Source organism: Argopecten irradians, chromosome 7, assembly GCF_041381155.1.
Source record: "Argopecten irradians isolate NY chromosome 7, Ai_NY, whole genome shotgun sequence".
Taxonomy (NCBI): Eukaryota; Metazoa; Mollusca; class Bivalvia; order Pectinida; family Pectinidae; genus Argopecten; species Argopecten irradians.
In genome coordinates this window covers 39,064,517-39,087,289 of record NC_091140.1, presented here as the reverse complement: position 1 = coordinate 39,087,289, position 22,773 = coordinate 39,064,517, and the positions used below count along the sequence as shown (strand labels likewise).

The window sequence follows — 22,773 nt, the reverse complement described above, 5'->3', positions numbered from 1 at the left end:
TAGCTTAATTTATGCATCTGGAAGCCTGCACAATATTTGTTATATATTATGCTGATAAGTATGTAAGAGTTATTTCCCTTTGTTATCTATTGCCAGTACGTAAACTTAAGTTATGTCCCTTTGCAAGAAGCAAAGGATCATGGGAAGCATTCTGCCATTGCGCGCCTGAAAAAAGTTTGTCAACAAATTTTAAATTCCTGATTATCACACGTTTAATCAGTTATTTTCACCCACCCACAACCTCCCATTATTATAATTCAATGTCTTTTGCATAACATTTTTTCCTTATGTAGTTTCTATAATGTGGCGGAGTTTGGCAACCCCCACACAGGCTTTTGGTTTTAATTTGTGTAAATGTTATTCGATGCTTAGATTTTCTTATGTGTTATAAATTTCCTTATGTGTTATAAGGGGTTTGTTATGCTATGGCTATGCAATGTGTGAAATTTATAGTTTGAATATTAGATTAAAAATGTCACCATATATTTCAATATGGTGGCCATGTTCATTCAAATTATTGTTATAGTTTTTTGTGACAGGACTGACGATGCATAAAAGCAAGTTATAATTTACATTTCCGTTTGCTCTTTACTATGTAATCTTACCAACTGCGAAATCGTTTACACTTGCGTAAAACTAGTGGTTGCCGCCCAAGAATACTGACCCAAGAATACTGACTTGCGCATTTAATTGAGTGTGAATGCGAATCCGGTTAGGCCTATTGTACCTGTATGACAAATCTTCAATACACGGCATGTATGGATGTAATGTAAATCTTTAATTATATATCAGCAAATAAAAAAACAACTTACCAAAAATTGTATAAATGGGATTAAAAAGATAAAGTTAATGTGGAACTATTTTTTGTGTACTCGTACAATTATATAACATTGAAAAAACAGTTTTATTTTATTTGAACACTTCATTTTTAATGAAATGGTCGGTCGAAATGCAAATATATGTCTGTTTTATAAACAATCTAGTAGGTCGGTCGATTCGACGCACGTGCTGAAATTCTAAAAATACAACTGTTTCTCGCCAGTGTCGAATACAGCAGAAACATATGTGGTAAGCGTATTCCGAAAACGCAAATGCTGGATACAGGATTGATACAACTAGTGACATATTGTGTATCTAAAGGCTTAATTGGTATATTTACATATATATGTGCTTAGATATCTTTGGATATTTATACTGGAGACATTATATATATTAGATTGCTTAAATGTTTGTGATGTTAGGTAAGTAACAACAAAGACACACAGTTCGTAAAAATAGCACTGTATTTATTTATTTGAGACATAATTATTAGCAGTACGGGTGTAAAACAGATGGACGGATAAAAAGTGCTGGTTCTAGAGATTTTTTAAAGTTTAACTTAGCAACAAACATCAAATATCAACAACAAAACAACATATATGTATAAATATCAACGTATTGGACATATAAAATGGTATAAATGACGAACAATTAGACAAAAACAAAAACTTTCAAGTAGTAGTACCAGTCTTAGCCTATCGATCAGTTATTCGTAATGAAATGTACCATCAATTTCCGAATACAACCATATAGCATTTCAAACCGTACAGATAATTGCCAACTGTTTATTGCTTCATAAATTTATTTTGTATCGATAAAGACTCACATAACTGTTGCCATATGCTTAAAAACTTAGGATATAATCTATTATATTTCAATTGTTTCCAAAATGTGTCCGAAACGAAACTGCTACAAAAGATATGTAAGAAAGTTGAACAGAATGACGTATTGAATTAAACAACCCACCACAGTATTGCTGGGTTTAATTTCTAAAAACATATTTATCAGTTTTATTTAAAGGAGCACCATGATTTGTGTTATGCTTTGCATAATTTATGTGAAAAATATAAATAATATGGATTTCATATTTTTCTATCCTACACATTTCATAAAAACATGTTTTCATCTGCTGGACATTCTTCACAAAATCATACACAAATTATATAGTACACTGTGTATTAATTCGAAAAAAGGATCAAATGAATAGGTATCCAATGAAACTGCAAACCAAGAATATATGTGACCGAATTGATTGAATGGCATTAAGATATTATAAACATGTGTATTTAAATTGCAGGAAAATATCGCACATATACTCTGTAAAAGAGCAAATGACTCTTTAAAACAATATTGGATTACCTTTCGAATAAATTTTGTTGGTAGGAATTAAATCTGTAATTATTATCATCCCCTAAAATAACCAGATTTGCGGTGTTCCTTGTGATTGGGCGACGCTTTAATAATAAACAGTCAACTCATTCCAGAAAATAGATATCAATTTCCACTGTATTTTACAATGGATATGAACAACAAAAGACGGCATTACAATAGAGCACTGTTCATTAGTACAGTATCTGTGTATTCGGTATGATAAAGTATTCATCGAGACTTCTTCCTTGTTGATTTTGTAACTTTATTTCGCACCAGTCTGCGCATGAGCACGTTTTTGTATTGATCCCACGTCTCTTTAGTATATAGAATCTCCTTGGCTTCATCGTTGTTCATGTATTCTCGTTGCTTTAAAAAAGAGAAAAATAGAGCATTAGAAATGTAATCATGTAAACAATAAAAAAACAATAATATATATAAAATTAGTGACTACAAACAAACTTTATAGTATATACATGTACATCTAATATCAACGGTGTGCGACTTATGATTTGATTTTGATATTGTTAATGTCACATAAAAGTGGATATACATGTAGTCGCTCGAACACAACATATATAACAAGTAAAATTAATCCAAAATCACTGCAGCAAAGTAATCTACGTTAAAACACAGTTATAAATCACTTCGTTATAAGCAAAGTTCGTTATACACATATTACTGTAAGCATATTATAGGAACCTTGACGGGAAATGACAATTACTACGCTATAACCCTGACTTCGGCGTGTTCGTTATAGACGTTTCGATTCGGCGTGTTCGTAATAGACGTTTTAACTATGTATGCTAAATTATTCACTCACCATAGTTTCTACTCTTAACATGGTATTGTTTTGCGCATGCTCCAAAAAGAATCTCTTACTGATTTCTATGACTTCCGCCCCGTCACTGACCTATATAAAACAATAAGTAATTAGATTAAGTATCAACGGAACCAGCATCTAAATAGTTATATAAACACATGTGTTCAATACATTCGCTTACAACTAGTAACAGTGGTTTATAATTCAATTTTGCTTGTAACGATAATTTTCATTGGATTTTTAACAAGCCCACATGGAATAAAATCTATTGAACGTAATCCTTATTTTTTTTTATAAAAGTTCTTTTCAAAATTCGTATTAAACTTGCAGTTTTTTTGTAGAGTTGATGTTTCCAGGCGGTATTTACCACTTAGATATACGTTTATGGAAACGAAATTTAAGTTTCTACCCAGAACGGCTAATTGATATCACAGATAAACATTAAAATATCAACCGCTTTTGCCGGGGCTTTAAATGTTCGTAGTTTAAGCATATATAAATATTGACTAAAACGCGAACGAATAAAATGTACAATTTGTTTAATTGTTTACATAAATATCAGGCTATTGTGTTTATTAAATCATAATACTGAATAAATTCCCCAGTGTAAATGTATATTCTTTCCGACAAAGGCAGATAACTCTTAGTACATTAACCTAGGTTTGGTATAGATATACATTACACTATTATTCATTACACTGTTAGCTTACGTTAGACCATCTTATTATGAGACTTACCAGAATTACACCCTTTGCCTCCGAGGCAGTCGGTGGTTGGAGATGCTCTAGACCCTGTAACATGTAAAGCAATGCAATTACAATGTTGGTTTTACGTGGATTTAAGTTTTCCCAAACATACTTCCAGTGATACATATGTTTAAAGAATGCTTATAAACTACACAATATTCCTCTGCAAATTGTAAAGCTTAAATACACTGCAGATATAAGAATTGCTGATATAAAAACAAAAACGGAAAAATAAAATAAAATAAACAAATAAATAAAACGTGTATGGTATTAAAGGTAGAAAGTTAACCGTTCGTTAAGTTTAAGAAGAATGTTTTACTGGGTTACTGACGGGGAATATATTTCACTCCGTTTTAATGTCGATTTCACACCATCTTCGTTATCAAAATTACTGATCACACAATAAATTGAGATGGTATTCCCAAATTGGTCATGCTATCAGGAATGATTAAATGATAATGAGGATAGGCATCCGGATCACAATGTAGTCATCATACTTTATCAATATGTAATTTCCAAGAAATTTTCACCTGAAATGGGTTACCACATGAATATTAACTTTATATTAGATACTGGACGGTACTTCTGGTGTTATTTAGGTAAATGCTCAAAAACGACGTTTTAATGAACCTTTGATGATTAAATTATTCTGTATTCTGTAATTATTATGTTATTGTTAGATTTCGTAGGAACTGTTTCGGGACTAGGTCTACTTTGTTAGTTCGGTTAAAGATAATGTGTCAGTTTCAGAATTTGAAACGATTTTCGTTGAATTAACAATGGAATGAAAAGTGTGTCTTCTGGAAAGAGACGATCAATAAAGTTCAATTCGTAAATAGTAACTCACAGATTTTGTTGCCATAGTTGTTTATTTAACAACTTTATTGCATATCTGTTTATCACATTGTTCTGTTGTTTAACTCGTTTTCATACCTCAACGGGTCCGTAATAGTGCGAGAACTTGACGTCACGTGAGGTGATTGTTGTGGTGGGAATTTAGACATTCGCATCCCAGGATATTATAGATACTTATCAGTTTATCAGGATAAGTGTATCTTTGTAGTGGTATCTTTACATACGCCAGTTAATATATTCAAATAATTAAACAGATTTTACAATTAATAAATTAGTTGTGCAAAGACTACCATTATCTGAAATGAAATAAGACAGAAAATAACTAGTGTGACGATTCGCATGCTTTTGAAGTACAAGATGTATTACAAGAACAAACTACATGCATTAACAAATATTTTAAATGAGGACAAATGCACGCACTACATGCGATCAGACATTTCAAAACGTCCATTTTCTGTGTAGATAAGTATACATTTCTGATACTTACCTAATATGATATGATGTTCTGAAATTGATATTGTGTTAATAGCTACAGTAAAGCCGCATGCTGAGAACTTAACGGGATCTCACCTGTTCACCTGGCCGTCTAAGTTGGCTGTGGAATTTCTGAGAAATAGCGTCCAACCCCTAAAGTTTTACATGGTAACGAAGACAAAAGTTAGTCACAAACATAGATATTAAACAATGGACAATAGACAATACACCATGTGTTTCACACCTGCTGTATGTACATATGTATTAGTCATATTTGGTGTTAAGTCAATAGATTTATTAATTCACACAAAAAACCAGGAGTCATTAGTTTGACCAATATCAATCAATGTAACGAAAATAATCCCTTCCATATACCATGTAATTATTTAAGTTTTACAAGTCTTACGTAGTTCAATGTATGTAAAAAAAATCTTTTCAAGTTAAGTAATTAGAACAGAATTTTCTATAAACAAATACAAAGCATGTCCGTAAACACATCTAATGGTGAAAACAATTTGCAAGCATTTTTCCGGATAAATTACATTCATATATATGCCATATATAAATAAGCAAAAAAGCAAAATCTATTTTTTTCAAAAGCGAAAGATTTGTTCTTTGTTCAAAGCAAAGACATATTTGTATGTATCACTATACTAATATGAATAGTGAAAAGAAATATTTGTAAACTATCACTATACTAATATGAATAGTGAAAAGAAATATATGATTGTGTTTATCTAATAACCTATTTGTAACATACATTACGAAATGTAAGTTCGTTCAGTGTAGATTTGTACATTTACGCTTGCATACAACATAAGGAATTGTATTGTTAATTACACTAAATATATAGATATATAAAATGTGTATAATATCACACGAAAACTCAAACAAACCACCCTAGTTAGTTGTTGTGTATATAATATATAATAAAATATTCTGCAGAAAAAATATCGAAAATTACGTACGAAAATATCGCCTGGATTCAGTACATCCAGTTGTAGGTATGCCGGACGAAGTTTGATTTCCTTGGTGGCTTTTCTTGCATAAACAGGATCGAACTCAGTCATCTCCCTTGTCAGGTAAGTACCATGGGGATGTAGCTCACCATTCGTGTGAGGGCGCTCTGTCGAGTTCATTATGGGCGGAAATGATGTCCTCTTATCACTCTTCTTTACATACGATTCCTATGGACAGATACGAAACTAAATAGTAAAAACAAATGTTTCGTGTAATATTGTATTTTAGTTAATACGAAAATAAACGTGTCTGTAACTAGATCGTTTGATATTTATTTTATCAACATCAATTAATAATTTTACGATTTCTTTACTTTGCAGGTGAATCTGAACGACATGGTCGATTTTCAAAATACGAAAATAATCAAAATATTGTTACTTAAATTGGTTTCATTTGGCTAAATGTCAATTCGGTATTTATTGTCATTTCATGATTCTCTACCTAGTATATAAAATGGACAATGATGAACTCCAATCAGGAAAGTCTAATTATAATGAAGTTATTTTTCACTAAGTAAAACGTACATTTCCATTCGTAATAAGTATTTCTGGAAGTTCAGTTTCAGGGATGATATCCGCTCTAGATCCCCTACCACTTGATGGGTTGTCTACCCCTTGTTCAACTGTAAAATGGAATAGACATAGTAAGAAAAGTGTAAAGAATAAATCAAAATAGATATACTTAAACATTGGAATACATCTGTTGTATAAAGCCTTCCGTTTGTTTTGTCTATTACACATTTTGTATAAAATATTTCGTATTTGTGTTGCCTTTTACACATTTTTCTACTCGCCTACTATCGGAGGTTTAACATATCTAGCTTTCCGTTTGCTGTTCGACAGTTGTCCCCCTTGTGTCTCGCTCTCCTTGCTGTCTAGCTTCAGCTCGTCTTGTTCCATCGGCGAGTGTAGGGGAACTGTAGAAACACTTGGCTTGCGACGTTTTGTTATCTGCAAAAATTAATTTCTATATAAGGTTCAATGCTGAAATATTTTACACATGTATGTACAATCCAAAGTTTATATTCGGAATTTGATCAATTAAGATAAGAACCACCGTACTCAGACACTTAAAAGGTTCTATACTGAATGCAAAGCTATATTTTTTTATTTTGATTACGTGCTAAATTAAAAGAAAATTTGATATTTGCATTAATTTCATTTATGTCAATTTGATATATTTTCGTTGAAGATATACATGAAATAGCTCGTATTTTGTGCTTGAGTATTGTTTTGAATTTCATTGTGCTTTTCTATAACCCATTTTAGATGAAAATTAAAATGAGTGAACACTAAAAACTATATTTTAAGAATGGATATAGAACACATAGATTATTCAGAGTAGTTCTGTAGGTACTTAATATACCCTGCAACGAAGAGCTTTAACAACAATGAAACATAAACAATAAACAGATAAATATGTGATGTCAATACCATGTAAATCATGTTAGTAAAACAACACAATGCTATCAAAATCCCATTCGAATGGTTTCCAAACTAAATTCAAACAAAACTTCACCGAATCCAAACGTCACTCTCAAGCAAACCAAACCAAAGTTCAATTGACAAATGCTAACGTGTTAGTTGTAATTGTTGACTTGGTAGTATTTTTGTTTGTTATAACACGTGCTTCAAATCAGTGACAATAATTTCACACCTTGTGCCCTCTTACGTTCGACAGAATACCCATGCCGTCGGCAAAGGTGCTGTTCTTTCTGCTCTGTGAATTACTAGAACTTCTATTAAACCCCATGCTTGAAATAAACGGGTTGGCGACTTCAGGGGTGTTAATCTAAGAAATGAACAAGGATTCTACATAAACTATTTGCAAAAAAAGAATTGACACACCACAAATGAACGATTACCACGCATTTCAATATTACATATGTTGGAGAGATGGAAATGGCGAGGAACTCGAAACATTAATTACCATTTATTTCAATTGTACTAGAACACTTCATCGGATTTAATATTCATGTTTTAGCTTATACTTGAACTCTAGAGGAATGCACTTAATGCATGAAAGGAAGTTATAATAATAGAAAGCAATTGGACATGTTAACTATGTAATCAATGTATCGTGCTAATCGGCATGCGCTGATAAATATTTAAAGGTTTAGGACCACCGTTAAAGATTCACGTTTTCAGCATATGCTATTTCCAACATTGATGATGAAAAATGAATTAATGTTACTTTAAGTATTTATTTTAACAAATATCCGAATTTAAAACTGATGCTTATCATTGCCATAACATCCACTGTTTCTGCCTTGTATTAAAAAATGTTGATTGTTATTTTTGTTCGAAAGTCATAAAATGATTATTGCAAATTCGTTCAGGAAATATTGAATCATTAAATAATTATTCGTCATATCCTACCTCTGGAAGTGATAGGTTACTTCCGCTGAGTGCTTTCATTTTTCTCTGTGACATCAGTCTGCCTATCATGGCTAAAAGAGTACGTAAACAGAATATTAAAAGTTAATGAGAACCAATGTGAATATTTAATTTATTATTTTGACTAAACTATAAACCATAATATGACAGTTATTACTTACTTAATTTGAGTTCGAAATGAGTTATTTAAGCAAAATGTTAAGAAACGTTCTAAAGTTTGTTACACAAAGAAAATGTCGTTCAGAAGATGTACATATTTACCTGTAATACCACTCATTGTGGACACATTTTATCCTTCCTATCTATCACACTGTAATTATTGTAGATGTCTATATCCCAGATACGGATTTTGGAAAGAGTAAATTATGGCCTAATTATGCTGCGGTATCGTTAAAGCTTGATTGACCAACCTTGTGCATGGCTAAATGACCGACCACATCCCAGCTCCTCCATACTCTGTGACATGAACTTCCGGTCCGTCTCCACATCTATGACGCTTTGTATCCGAACCACCCTTACACGTCCCTGCAATGAAAACCACATGTCCATTATATCTTTTGCCGATTGCTATTATTCCTTGTTCCAATATCATAATCAATTTTAGCACGGACATTTCTAATAATAACTTACAGATTTCACAATGTGTATCCATGGCGTTCTGTTCGTGTCTTCGACGATTGTCACATCTTGGCTAAAAATAGAAAACAAATGTAAACTGCGTTTATATCGTCTAGAGATTATGACCCATGTTTGACAAAGACTAGTGAACGTACAGTGAAATCTCGATAATCCGGACCACATTGATCGCGGACTAAACCGCCCGGATTACGAATTTTTCGGACTGCCGAATTATGTGTTTAAAGTCAATACGTAATTTTACAGTAATCTTTACTCAAACATTTATGTCTGGACCAAGAGTTTTCCGAACTATTGGCGTTCGGAGTATCGTGGGTTCACTGAATATACTATGACAACCAAACCTAGTAGTATACACAATGCTAGCTACGGTATCGCATATGTAGGAGACTTACCCATAGTATTTGAGGTGTATTGAATCCGGACTGGTCTTAAATACTTCACATGGAAATTCCAAAAATAAATCTAATTTTCTGAAAAATGCAAACAAAATTCAGATTATGCCAACAACGAATTAATTTAACTAAGGAAATATATGTGAAAGTGGATTGTTAAGGAGTCTTGAATTTTGTCATTCTTAGATATTTCAAGTTTGTGTTATATTAGGTTTTATCATTATTGCATTTTTCAACATACCACCAAAATGTGGTGCATTATGAAATGACCATAGTTGTATGGTATGTAAAACTGAAATTACCATATTTTTTAGGAAGAAACAACACTTGTTTTCTAACTGTAATCGGTTTATAAAATCTGTAATGTTAATACAGTGTCGCTACACTTATTTGTTTACTTATCATGATAATTTAAAGCTGGTGTGCATCATCAGAGTCAATCGTATGAACATCAATGTCCACAATACATACATGTGAGAATATTTACAGGGTGACGAATGTTGGTATTAAAATCAGGCTCAGCTCTACCCTACCCTCACCCTTACCTTATATTTACATAAAACGTTCAAGTGTATTTGCTAAATACAATTTCGAGTGGTTTCGTTTTGAGACCAGAGTGGCCTCCAGAGATATTTCATCAATAAATCGACTTTATATATATACATACACGCGAGGTATATATGTTCTGTACTGAACAACACTATTTTCAGAATCAATGTTTACACTAAAAATTTAAATGTTTGGTCCTTTGCAGCATTGAAACGTTTTTATGTACATAAACTTAGATTCTAAGCTGTTTAAATTCTGATCGAGGCGTATGTAGGTTGTGTAATATAAGTACAGTGTAAACATCGTTACCTTAAAAAGTCTATTGGGGGTCCTAACGTTCTGTTCCTAAGACGTAAAAAATCCTGAAAGAAAATTCAGACATCCCATTAAAACTATAAAAAAATGGGAATATAACCCTCTGTATACAAATATATTTCAATGTCCTAACCATCGTAAACGTACATCAATAGCTTTACTGATTTGTCGAGATTAATTATCGCCAGTATCAAATATCTTTCGCCATGATTATTTACTCATGTATATATCCAATTAAGGATATTCTACTGTCAATTACCAAGGTGAAAGGCGACTTTGTCCGTGGGAAAAGTACACCAATATAAATTATTCCTAAGTTAGATGTAAATTATCGAATGTTTGTGTTAAATGTGAGTGAATTACGCCATGGGTACTACACAAGACGCTTAAGACAGTTTAACGATATGCGTATTAAAATGAAGGAGGGGGTGTTTAGTAACAATACGCTGATTCCGTAGTACAAGACCTCTTTTGAGAGGGAGATAAAAATGGTAATTTCATCATGTGACCGCGAAAATTTTAGGGTATATTTTTATATCATGGCGGTGATACTGAAAGAATGTCCAAGTAAACATTAATTGTTGTTTAAATTTGACTGATAATGGAACACATTATCCTATGCATTGTGCATTTTTTTCTTATTTATGATGTAGGAGAAAACACAGTAATGCAATAGTCTATAGACGAGCCATCAGATTCTGTTGATTTCCAACTGCCAGGTGACTTGTCAAACTTACAAATGTCATTTACATTTGTACTGTCGAAATGTCTTGTCATTTGTTGTCATGCTTTCAGTCATTATGTGAAATGTTCCACCAGTGTACAACCATTATATATCGTCATGTCGTTTCAAATAAACCCTTTATAATGAATAAACCGACAACACGTTATATTCCGGAAAGAGTGTATTATATAATTATGAATCTCTCTCGTCGTATTTTGCACAACAGTTCAATTAAATTTTATTGGAATTTTCAAACCTATTATTAAAAAGAAAGGGCAACATCTAAGGGCGTGTTTAGTTCATAATGAAACGTTACATGGAAATAAAACAATATTATGTCAGATTTATTACGTACATCTTTATGTATAATGAGGACTTCTACTTGGCCTCGAGATACCAAATGATGCTCTCTCTGCCAAGCCATCTCTAGTTCTTCTGCCTGAAAATATTTATAACATATAAATACAATTTGTTTTCAAATATTCTATTTTTAATATATTAATTATAGAAATCATATGTAAATACATGTATGCAGCGCAGATACACATTGTATTTTGATATTGTTTAGATAACAGTAGATTTTGAAGAACTCTTGAATATCCGAATATAATACTTTATTTTCTTATTTCCCCCTATTTTTTCAGTTTTGGCATGAATGATCTATGCGAAACAATAGATAACGTTGTTGTATATCTTGCTTTAGTTATTTTTCACGATTTACAAACTTTGAGCACTAGCAGAGTTTATTCGATACTCTATGGCGACGAATAGGACATTTAATTGTATATATATAGACTTACATCAGTTGTCGTGCCTTTTTCGATGTAACCTTCTGACCTCGTCACGAGACCGGAACTGAGACGATACTCTTGTACCTTTTGCACTATAACAATAAAAGTACATCATTTAAACTACAACAGAACCAAAACAACAATAATACTGACAATGGTGACTTGATACAAGGTAGCCAGTAAATAGATAAATAACCATTCATTATATTCGGGTTTCAAAATATGTGTCTAGTTTGTCGTCAGACCGTTTCTTTAGTTTATATATATTCAATTAACACAACATGTTTACCTTGACCTTGAAGCATTTAACAAATACATTTAAGAACGTGAGAAAAAGATACCCAGAATTAACAATTGCACAGCGATAAAGGAATGTCGAAAGATGTTTACAATTAATGCTATCACGCGATCTAGTCGTTAATAACAGATAATTCACATATGTAACGGTGTCTGGTTTTACACAACACAAATTACTAGTAGTATACAGCAAATAGAATGTTTTCTTTCTGAGGCAGAACTGAAAACTTGTTTTGTACATAAAAACATTATCCCTACGTTCCAGATGATGGGAGAATAGAAGAGGGAACATTTCAAGTTAGGTTGTTTTAACGATTATACAAAGAGGATACACGTACAATTCTTCAGATATTTGCCTTAGTATCAAGAATAATTTGTAGTGACAAAGTTCAATATAAGCACACTCTCACCACTAGCTCATTTTCCTGGGCGTACAAATAAAACTAAATCACAACTGATGACGACCTACCTTTGCCCGACATGATGTAGTAGAATCTCTCAGGGTCACGTTCCTGTAACGCCATGATCCTGTTGGAATCGTACCTGTAACACACATAAGTATAAAACAATGTTACCAATCATACACAAAAACATTCATACACATATTTATAGAACAAAATTACCAATCATACACAAAAACATTCATACACATAATTATAGAACAAAGTTACCAATCATACACAAAAACATTCATACACATAATTATAGAACAAAATTACCAATCATACACAAAACATTCATACACATAATTATAAAATAATGGTACCAATCATACACAAAACATTCATACACATAATTATAGAACAAAGTTACCAATCATACACAAAAACATTCATACACATAATTATAAAATAATGTTACCAATCATACACAAAACATTCATACACATAATTATAAAATAATGGTACCAATCATACACAAAACATTTATACACATAATTATAAAATAATGTTACCAATCATACACAAAACATTCATACACATAATTATAAAATAATGGTACCAATCATACACAAAACATTCATACACATAATTATAAAATAATGGTACCAATCATACACAAAAACATTCATACACATAATTATAAAATAATGTTACCAATCATACACAAAACATTCATACACATAATTATAAAATAATGGTACCAATCATACACAAAACATTTATACACATAATTATAAAATAATGTTACCAATCATACACAAAAACATTCATACACATAATTATAAAATAATGGTACCAATCATACACAAAACATTTATACACATAATTATAAAATAATGTTACCAATCATACACAAAACATTCATACACATAATTATAAAATAATGTTACCAATCATACACAAAACATTCATACACATAATTATTCAATAATAAATAAATAGGACCGTCGTACATAAAGCATTTCGTTTAGATTTGAATTGATTTGGTGGATTAGAATAAACACAAAACATTCATACACATAATTATTCAATATAAAGATACAGGGCCGTTGTACATAAAGCATTCGATATTGTATTTTTATCAACATCGAGTTTATGTTATGCTTTCCCGTGTGATAAGACAATCATGGCGCACAGAATTAGACATAGCTATATATGATGTTCAGGATTTAGTGTTGGTCAAACTCAAGCCCAAAGGGATTACCACAATATACCATAACTTTCATACCTTTCATATGCTACACATCTTGCTACATCCTCTTCCACCTCTACAGGGAACAGTTGTTTAAATGCTTTCGTTGCTCTTAAAACCCAAATTATCTGAAATATAAAGCCCAAATTATTTGTAAGATAAAATTGTGATCTGACTCAAACATCAGTTCCGAACTTTTTTTATATAAATAAATTTGGTGAAAATTTCAAGACTTAATGGGTATATCACTTAAAATTCAGCGATATTTTTTCACTTGAACAAATTCTTTCTCTATATTGCTTCTGATTAAAAGTCATTTTGACGTTTGATTTCTAAAAACACGCCCTACCTTTTTTATATCGCTTTTACTTCGGTAATTTGGTTCTGTTGAAAATGCTAATTGCATGTCAAAGGCAAGCTGGAAAATAGATAACAAAAAAGATTTATTTTGTTTTAAGGTATCACATTGTTATTGAATAGAATTATTCTTACTCAACTACAAACTCCATACAGCTCGTGGTAGAGAAGTCATATAGTATAAATGTTTTGAAACCATTATTGCTTAATACACGGGCTGCGACGTATTTACAAACGATTTTCAGCTTAACACTTAACGACTTTTCTGAATAATAAACTACAAGTTATTCTAAAGCACACGTTTCAGTATTGTAATTTTAAATAAATATTCATTCATTCTGAACATAAGTAAATATGAAAAGATTTACAACATACTTTAATCAATGAGCGTTACTTACACTAGATCGTGAAGTATCTTTATTTTCCCTATCCCCCTTTTGTTTAAGACGTTTGACGGCGATGGCTGTATCCGGCTTTACTTCCTTGTAGTACCTTTAGAAAGTCAATTATTTTACAGGTGTTAATGATTTATAACTTTTTGGTTGTATACTTTGTCCCTGGTTGGTAAGTCCGGTTAGGTCTGATTTCTTATTATTAACATTACTAATATGAACACATTCAGCAGTACCTTGTATGCTACCCACTCCCTCTTTGGCGGTATATTTAATAATCTATCAATGTTAAACAAACTACGGTATTGATACGGTTTATTCGGTAAGTATTCGATAACTTAATATTGGTATCAAAATGAAGTACGAACTCAATGCATAAACTTAATGAATATAGTTCGAAGTATTTTGTTGGCCCCGACTTTTCATTTGTATTCAAATAATTTACTCGAATAATACGAAGTATCGTTGTGTTCTCGAGTTAACGAGACTTTATTTTTTGTGATATTTTAAGTGATTTTCTATCTGCTTATAATAACCTTGGAATAAAAGAGCCGTTGTATATATAACAATATGAAGAACAGTCGATGAATTGACAACTGATGAATCCACCATTAGATAAACTACCCGCGTCATTACAACCATTTCATTGTCAATCAGAAAAAGCTTGAACTAGCGGGTCTATCCATTGAGTGGTGATGTTATAAATGTACACATCAAAGCTTACTGCAAACAACGATCGTCTCGTCATAGGCTTTCTGTCACGATGCAATACGATTCCATTTAGAAAACACAGCTATGATAATAGGGATCAATGCAATTCTCATCTCTTGGTAAGTATCCTGAAAAGGCTCACCACTTCCAAATATAGACAATTATCACTACCATTTGAGAACAGATTTCCTCTTTTATCGCCCTTGACATTGAACGTCATGTATATCAATTGATATGCCAGTACTAGGTTCTTGTTTCCCATCGGAGACTAATTGAATAATGACATCAAGTGACACAATCCTGCAAAAAGCCTTTGAAAATGCAAATGCATCACGTTTCTGAACTTAATGCAGTTGCAAAATTACACAGGCCGATTAGGCGAAATGAAAATATAATTATATGGAGAAGTGACTTTGACAATATTCGAATCATTTAACAAAAGTAGCGTAATATCCAGGTATCTCCCTATGGCAGTAGAGAAGTTCCTTCCCATAAGCATTATAGGAGTTATATCGTACATATAAGCTTCCCGATTCCCTACATCTTGGTGGTCTTTTATGTAAAGCCATTAGAAATCTTACATTCCTGTCAGACTTAGCGACATACCAGGAATGCTATCTATTGCAGGAAATCGATAACTGCACATACCAGCTTTATGTAAGATCACACTCGAATCTTCGGGGGGTAATTGATAATAGCAATTGACTTGATGTGGGTTACATAGACATGCTACTGAATCAGATATATACATTATCATCTTTGGAATACTTAGTTGCTCACGTGTATAAAATCGGTCAAAGTATCACAGAAGAAAGAAGTTTGTACAGTGCCCAACACAGTCCAATATTATTACTAAATATTAGGATTAAGATGACGGGAAGGTAACATTATAAATATCAATCAAACTTGTGTAATGACTATTTTTGAATAATTATATACACTGCTGACCAGATTTATCTCCCCTGTTTCAGTACTTACTTCCGCCGTGAAATACAAGCCCTTGTCAGTATCAGTACCAGCTCCACAGCGTGTTTAAACTTCTCAATCGCCTGCAAATCAAATTGAACATATCTTGTAAGATGCACGTGAACCTAATATCACTCACTTTGAATGCTTTGGTCGTTTGAGGCTATGTATTTCGTCTCCGATATTCTTATATAATGTGTCTAAATACACATTTATTTCTTCCACCGATTATGAACGTATCATTTTTGTCATTAATTTAATTGCTTTCTGTCTTTTTTTGGTATCGTTTATCTTTTGGGAATTTGGTATCTAATGAATAAAATGAGTATACCATTAATATAATTTATAGTATGAAGTGCAACTAATCCGATATCACGACTTTTAGTGTTAAAATACATCTTTGTTAAACACATAAAATTAGGATCAATGCGTGTTGAAAAAATTTATATGCGAGAACACATGTAAGCATTGTCTAGTGTAACATTTTTTTTTTCATTTAAAATAAAATTTGATGAATTTAAAGTTTTAGGTACCGTAAATGGACGAACATTTTGACATGCTATTTTTCATCAGTAATTGATTGAAAACCATAAAGTTAGATGAATTAAGCTCTTAAATCATTGAAATGGACAGACGAATATGTATGATGCCTTATAAGCACTAGTTACAACACAGAATTAATGCAAAGAAAAATCTGTTTTGTTTGTTTATTTTTGTTTTGTTTTTGTAAAATTAAAACCAATGCATTGTTAGTCATGTAATTCTCATACTGTTGGTAATGTTTGGTGGTCAATAATATATTGAAAGCTCTTCTTCATTCGTGAGTATGAAAATTATGGCACGTAAAACTTTAAGCATTAGAATATGGATGATCTTACCTTCATTCCACGTTTGAAGCGCTGTTTCTTGATCACACCTACATCCATCTGGGCTATTTTCTAGAATGACAAACAAACCCCAATTAGGCAAAATAGAAACATTCAGCAAACAATCTGTAACTATTTATCCCAGTCTGATCATTCCTCTATTAATAGTGGTATTTCACTGAAATAGCATTGACATGGTATTTAAATAGATCGTGTTGATATAAGGCTAGATCAAATGGATTTTTTCACCTGATCGATGTCATCTAGACAAAAGCTATATAGTTTACCAATAACTTAAAGGCACGAACCTGCGTTATAGACCGTGCTACACAAAACATGATCTTAGACCACATATATAGTCAACATACCAAGATGTTTAATTTACTTCTATATGTAAAATACAATCTCTACAAAAAAAAGTCATAAAGTAAATTTATAAAATATTTGCAAAAATTAAAATTGCAAAAAAGCATAAATTTCCATGTCTACTTAACATATTATTATTGATTTTTTTTCAAATTTTAATTTTGCATATCGAATTTTATAAAGAATTATGCTTAAAACTTCAAAGGATTTGTGCAGCCAATATTTTTTTGATAATAAGTCAGGATATTGCTTAAGATGAATGAAAAATCAAGTCCCACCCAACGAATCGTCTAGCTTTAAGCGCTATCGGTTGGTTTTGGTCGTGATTTACGGGTAGTGTCGACTGCGGTTCAGAGATAATGAGCTAGGCGGTCACGTGGTCTTGTGATGTCAGAGTAGTCCGTGGGTACACAAGGTAAGCCTAGTACTATACATGTATACAGCATATATACGTATACGTTAGATCTACAATATGAGTTTTTCGAATAAATGGTTATTCTAGCTTTATGATGTAGATATTTTCAGTTTCAAAACATTCCATTTACACCATTTCAAACATTCAAACAAGCATTTATCGAACTTTAGATTAGACAATCAGTCCACTTTTAATATATATCAAAATGATGTTCGGATCAGTCTGGACTGAGATTTAGATAGCATATTATGTAAATTTCTGTGTAATAAAAACAGTATTATGTAACACTATATTTAAGGAGTAAAATTACAAAAATATGCATGAATATATCTAGAATGCGTGTTTTTATTTCAAATTTCTGTCACACGGCACAGTTTTTTGATTAAAATAAAATGTGGACGGTTGTCAGTTATGTTAAATTGGAGTAACGGTACCGAACTTAAACCGAAAAATAATATATATATCTATATTGTTGCCTTTGAAACTTTATCCATAACGTTAACTAAAAACCAGAAATACATCAATGATATTTCTATAAAATAGCCTATTCATATTTAGTGTGGTAATGCTGTAACCCTTCTTGTATCACTATACATGTAGATTCGAAACGGTGAAAATACATGCTTAGAATTCTTACTAATACCTTAGAAATTAGGGAAGATTGCTATATGCCACGATTCCGTTATTACATTACTTGACTTGAAAATTTTTTAAGGTTAAACCTTAAGTTGAAATAGTTCTTAGAACCATTTTTGTTTCTGAATAAGTCAACTTCCATTATTGTTTTACCTGTGTACGACATATATATGTGTGTGTATGTAATATATATTCCTAGGTATGATCAGGGATATTTCTTTTCCATTTGATTCTACATCTTCATTTCAAAAACGGAGATGACAATGAAAAACCTAGAGCATAGATGTACGGGGTTTCCCTAATTCAAATAACAATCCAATCAACGGATGATTGACAGTAAGACAATACCAAATACCCGATATAGTCCACCGAATAGCAAATTGTCCGCGGCCAGGTAAATACAGGCGAGTTCGATGAATGGCGTTGTGTACAGGTAACCAACATCCTGGTCCAGGTATTACATAACCATCAAACCAAAGGCATGGCTAATTATACATCTATATCGGTGTATCTATTCGTATATCGATTAAAAATTGAAAGCGACAGCACTGTCTAAAAATAATTTGTTTTGCTTTATATTTCAATATTTTGATCTTTTAAAATATCAAAAATGAGTTATTTCTATCACATGTTGAAACGTATTACGGTATTGTAATAAATGTATATCAATTTATTCGGTAAGCAACACACAACACAATTTTGTAATGATCAATCATCGGTGTGTACGTACGTCAAGCATCATATCCTCGATGCTTTAATCAAGGATGTCTTTACTTGTTACGTAAAATTTCATTTAACAGTCACCAACTTTGCAATTCACAATGTATCAAAGATACAGACTACATGAAAATATCTCATTAAAGCTGATTCGTTTCTGAACTCCTCGACAAAAACAAATCCGAAACTTTTATTTCTGTGCGGATTTTCTTTCATAACTACACGAAGATACCTGCTATTAGAGCATAAATTAGAGTATCTGAAACATCGAATTTCACTCTTTTAGTTATTTCCATTCGAGCCAAAGTTATTGTACGATTAACTTCACTCAAAAGTAATCCTAAAAAATCGTTGATCGGCTTTTCCTGTGACCGTCGATGTAAGTGATAGCACATCAGTTAAACTACAGCTATAAGCCACGGACTATTATGGCGTCACATATATGCATAATCAGGTGGTCAGAAAATTTGACCTCGATATCGACGGCTTACAGGTTATTCCGGTCGCGCGCGGCACGGAGAGGTTTCTACACGTGCTAATAAAGCCATTTCCAGCATAAACTGAAATTATCAATTTTGACTGCACAAATCCTTTAAAATTCCGCATTCCATATTATGTTATCGTATAGCCATTTTTTCATAGTGTTAATATTATTGCAGTTTCGAGGGACATTGCTATGGCCTCAAATTTTGATCCGCAAAATCAATGTACAGCCAAATATTAAAACTTATAAAACCTTTGAAATGTAATTTTTCTATTTAAGTCAAAATTGCGGAAATGTTGTCTCACGAAAACTTTGACAAATCCATTACGGTATATTGACAAGCAATAGCATAATTCTATCGAATAAAAAACAAAAAAACAGCTATGCGAAGAAAATTAAATTGATAAGAGTGGGGATCAGTTTCGGTAATGCGGCACGGTCGTACTTTAAATCCTTTATTGTGTATCATCGATTAACTGTAACAGCTTACCGGTGTTCATTTCAACTAATACTTTATGATTTTGTATGGATATGTACCACCCATACCAAAAACCTTTTAAAATGTCAATACACAAAGTCTAATTCCATTAGCTGGACAATGCAGTTTGAAACGCTTAAATACATATTAAGCAGACTTGTTTGTACAAACAAAATCAATATAAAACATTTTAAAATTAAAAAAACAAACAAACAATAAATGTTTATCGAATATTACTTAACATGACATGCCGCTCGGCGATATGTTAACTTTAAAAATAATAACTTGATGCATGATATTTTGCACAAACATATTCTTCGACAGATAATATGCTGATTAAATGAATCGTAGCTTGCACAAAAATTATTTTAAGAATTAACCGAATACCCTCATAAGACTAGCCAACACCAAACAAAGATAGCAATAGCCAAAATCTAATGGATACATACACCTTAATGAAATACCATAATATTTCTTTATTATGATATTAAATATAATGATGAAATAACTAGCTGAAAATGTAACTCTACTGTACATGCTACAAATAGATAATGATAAATGATAAAATGTAAATAAAACAAATAAATTAATAAAATAAATTGATAAATTACTAACACAAAAGACCTAATTAAAACATCTACGTTTTCTATCACCAAAGCTATACCTTTTCTGAATCCATCCGCTGAAAACAACAATTTACATAATTATTATCATTTTGTTTGTGGAATAGCTGAAAGATATGAACTAATGATACGGAAGTTAGTGTTGTCGTTCAATGTGTGTTTGGTCCAGGAAGTCGAGAACTGAAAGTAAGTCCTTTGTCAGTTCTTCATTAAATGGTGATAAAACAGGGTATAATGTGCCAGATTTCCATTACACGCACTATGTATATCTCACGAAGAAAAGTATGACAGTTGTTTTCGGATTAATGTGTCATTTATAGTTAGATACGGATTTAGTATAGAAATACAGTATGTATATCAATGGCGTGATAAATATGAACACTTCTTATTTTCAGCGTTAACGCAATTTTGCATTACAAATCTTTATTTTTTGTTTTAAGTTTGAGTAAATTACATTGTGGTCATTAACAATAAATTTAAATGTCATCCATTTCGAGTTGGCCATTTCAATTTCATTTAGTTGTTGAGGTGTTCTTGATATGTGTGGAGGGGCATACATATACGCTTATGTAGAAAACTAATTCTTACGTACCGCTTAAGATAGTAAATGATTGATTATGTCTGTGTATCATATAGAACATACAGTTTAAAAAGTGATGAAAATTGTAAACTTTCTAAAGCCTTATCTTTAAATTAGATTTTTTGCAGCGTCATTGTAATGACCTTGTGTCACCGAATGGTAATTATTTTATCCAGGCCTGGCTTAGTTAGAGAAGACCTGATGTCATAACCGTCAGTTTCGGTGAGATCCTAACAGAATGTGGCATTCCTTTTAAACAGATTACGATCGCGATCAGACATCACATCGGCAGTCTAACCTAAAGACCAAATAACGAACTGGTAGGCAACTTTTAGCCGGGTAGTGACCTTGGCAATGTATATATGTTTGTTATTGTCGATAGTAAAGTTAATAGAATGGTAATTCAAGATATTGTTCACTTTGTCAAGTCCTTTTTAAATTGCAAAATTGTAAAAGAAATTTAAATAAATTTTAGAATTATCAAAAGAATATTTAGATTGGTGGTTGTTTGAGTTAAAAGCAATTTAAAATATCATGGCTAACAGGATGCTTTATAATGCAGTTCATGTCATATGCCGGTTAGGCGTTGTTCAGAATGTAAACAAGATATATGAATGCAAGGTATGTAATTAAGTTTCCATGTAACTATATAAGTATATACCTATCAGTAAAGCACCTTTATCCAAACCCCAATTTCTTTATATTATGATATATAAACAGATTGTGTATTTTAAGACCATGAGCATATTTCAGGTGTTGGTCTTTGCAAAAAAAAAAAAAAAAAAAAAAAAAGAATATCAAAAATCTGGGGAAGAGAAATGGGTCTATAGCCAGTAAATGAAAACCTTTCTCTAATGCTGGCGTCGATGGAAAGATGGGGTGATAGTATTCAAATATCAAAACTGTTTCAGCCACAATAAAAATGAGTTTCTTTAGGTTTCAATGAACATCTACAGATAATCAAGGTATCGGATTAGTTGATAAAATACCTTATGTCTGTCTCCCGAATGACTTGCATAATGCAATATATGTATACACATTCGTATTATAGACGGCAGGTATTAATCTGGTATCAGCTAAACATCAAATCAGGAGAGCCTTATTAAGGTATCTGGGGCGTGAGATGTGCACGTATGAATTCCTTTGGGTAATCAATTAGTTCAATAATGTTTTATAGCATTGTAATACCCCTAGCTGGTAATATAGACTAGCACACGTGACGTTTGAGCACTTCACGGTTCTTCACAATAAAGACGGAAAAGAAAAGAAGAAAATGCGTTTCAATATTAAAGTCGATATCGTCTGCTGATTATAATAAATCAGGTGAGCGGGAGACGTT

General features: G+C 31.9%; 1 protein-coding gene across 10 annotated transcripts in view; it reads right to left on the bottom strand.

Moving 5' to 3' along the window:
• Window positions 1-1,265: 1,265 nt before the first annotated feature.
• The window catches only part of LOC138328400 (uncharacterized), a 46,678-nt gene continuing 25,170 nt past the window's right edge, over window positions 1,266-22,773 (bottom strand). For 5 of the 10 annotated variants that reach the window (XM_069275196.1, XM_069275197.1, XM_069275198.1 and 2 more), the window contains 22 exons: window positions 20,896-20,913; window positions 17,148-17,207; window positions 16,282-16,352; window positions 14,599-14,692; window positions 14,193-14,261; window positions 13,880-13,971; window positions 12,678-12,751; window positions 11,921-12,003; window positions 11,476-11,559; window positions 10,391-10,443; window positions 9,533-9,610; window positions 9,132-9,192; window positions 8,912-9,026; window positions 8,484-8,554; window positions 7,762-7,896; window positions 6,899-7,055; window positions 6,630-6,727; window positions 6,054-6,272; window positions 5,182-5,238; window positions 3,748-3,801; window positions 3,011-3,100; window positions 1,266-2,556 (listed from right to left, as the gene is read on the bottom strand). In XM_069275196.1, the coding sequence (XP_069131297.1) occupies window positions 2,419-2,556; window positions 3,011-3,100; window positions 3,748-3,801; window positions 5,182-5,238; window positions 6,054-6,272; window positions 6,630-6,727; window positions 6,899-7,055; window positions 7,762-7,896; window positions 8,484-8,554; window positions 8,912-9,026; window positions 9,132-9,192; window positions 9,533-9,610; window positions 10,391-10,443; window positions 11,476-11,559; window positions 11,921-12,003; window positions 12,678-12,751; window positions 13,880-13,971; window positions 14,193-14,261; window positions 14,599-14,692; window positions 16,282-16,352; window positions 17,148-17,207; window positions 20,896-20,913 (1,971 nt within the window). In that variant the 3' untranslated portion in view covers window positions 1,266-2,418. The remainder of the gene's footprint in view (window positions 2,557-3,010; window positions 3,101-3,747; window positions 3,802-5,181; window positions 5,239-6,053; window positions 6,273-6,629; window positions 6,728-6,898; window positions 7,056-7,761; window positions 7,897-8,483; window positions 8,555-8,911; window positions 9,027-9,131; window positions 9,193-9,532; window positions 9,611-10,390; window positions 10,444-11,475; window positions 11,560-11,920; window positions 12,004-12,677; window positions 12,752-13,879; window positions 13,972-14,192; window positions 14,262-14,598; window positions 14,693-16,281; window positions 16,353-17,147; window positions 17,208-20,895; window positions 20,914-22,773) is intronic. The other 5 variants (XM_069275200.1, XM_069275193.1, XM_069275192.1 and 2 more) reach the window with 4 other exon arrangements.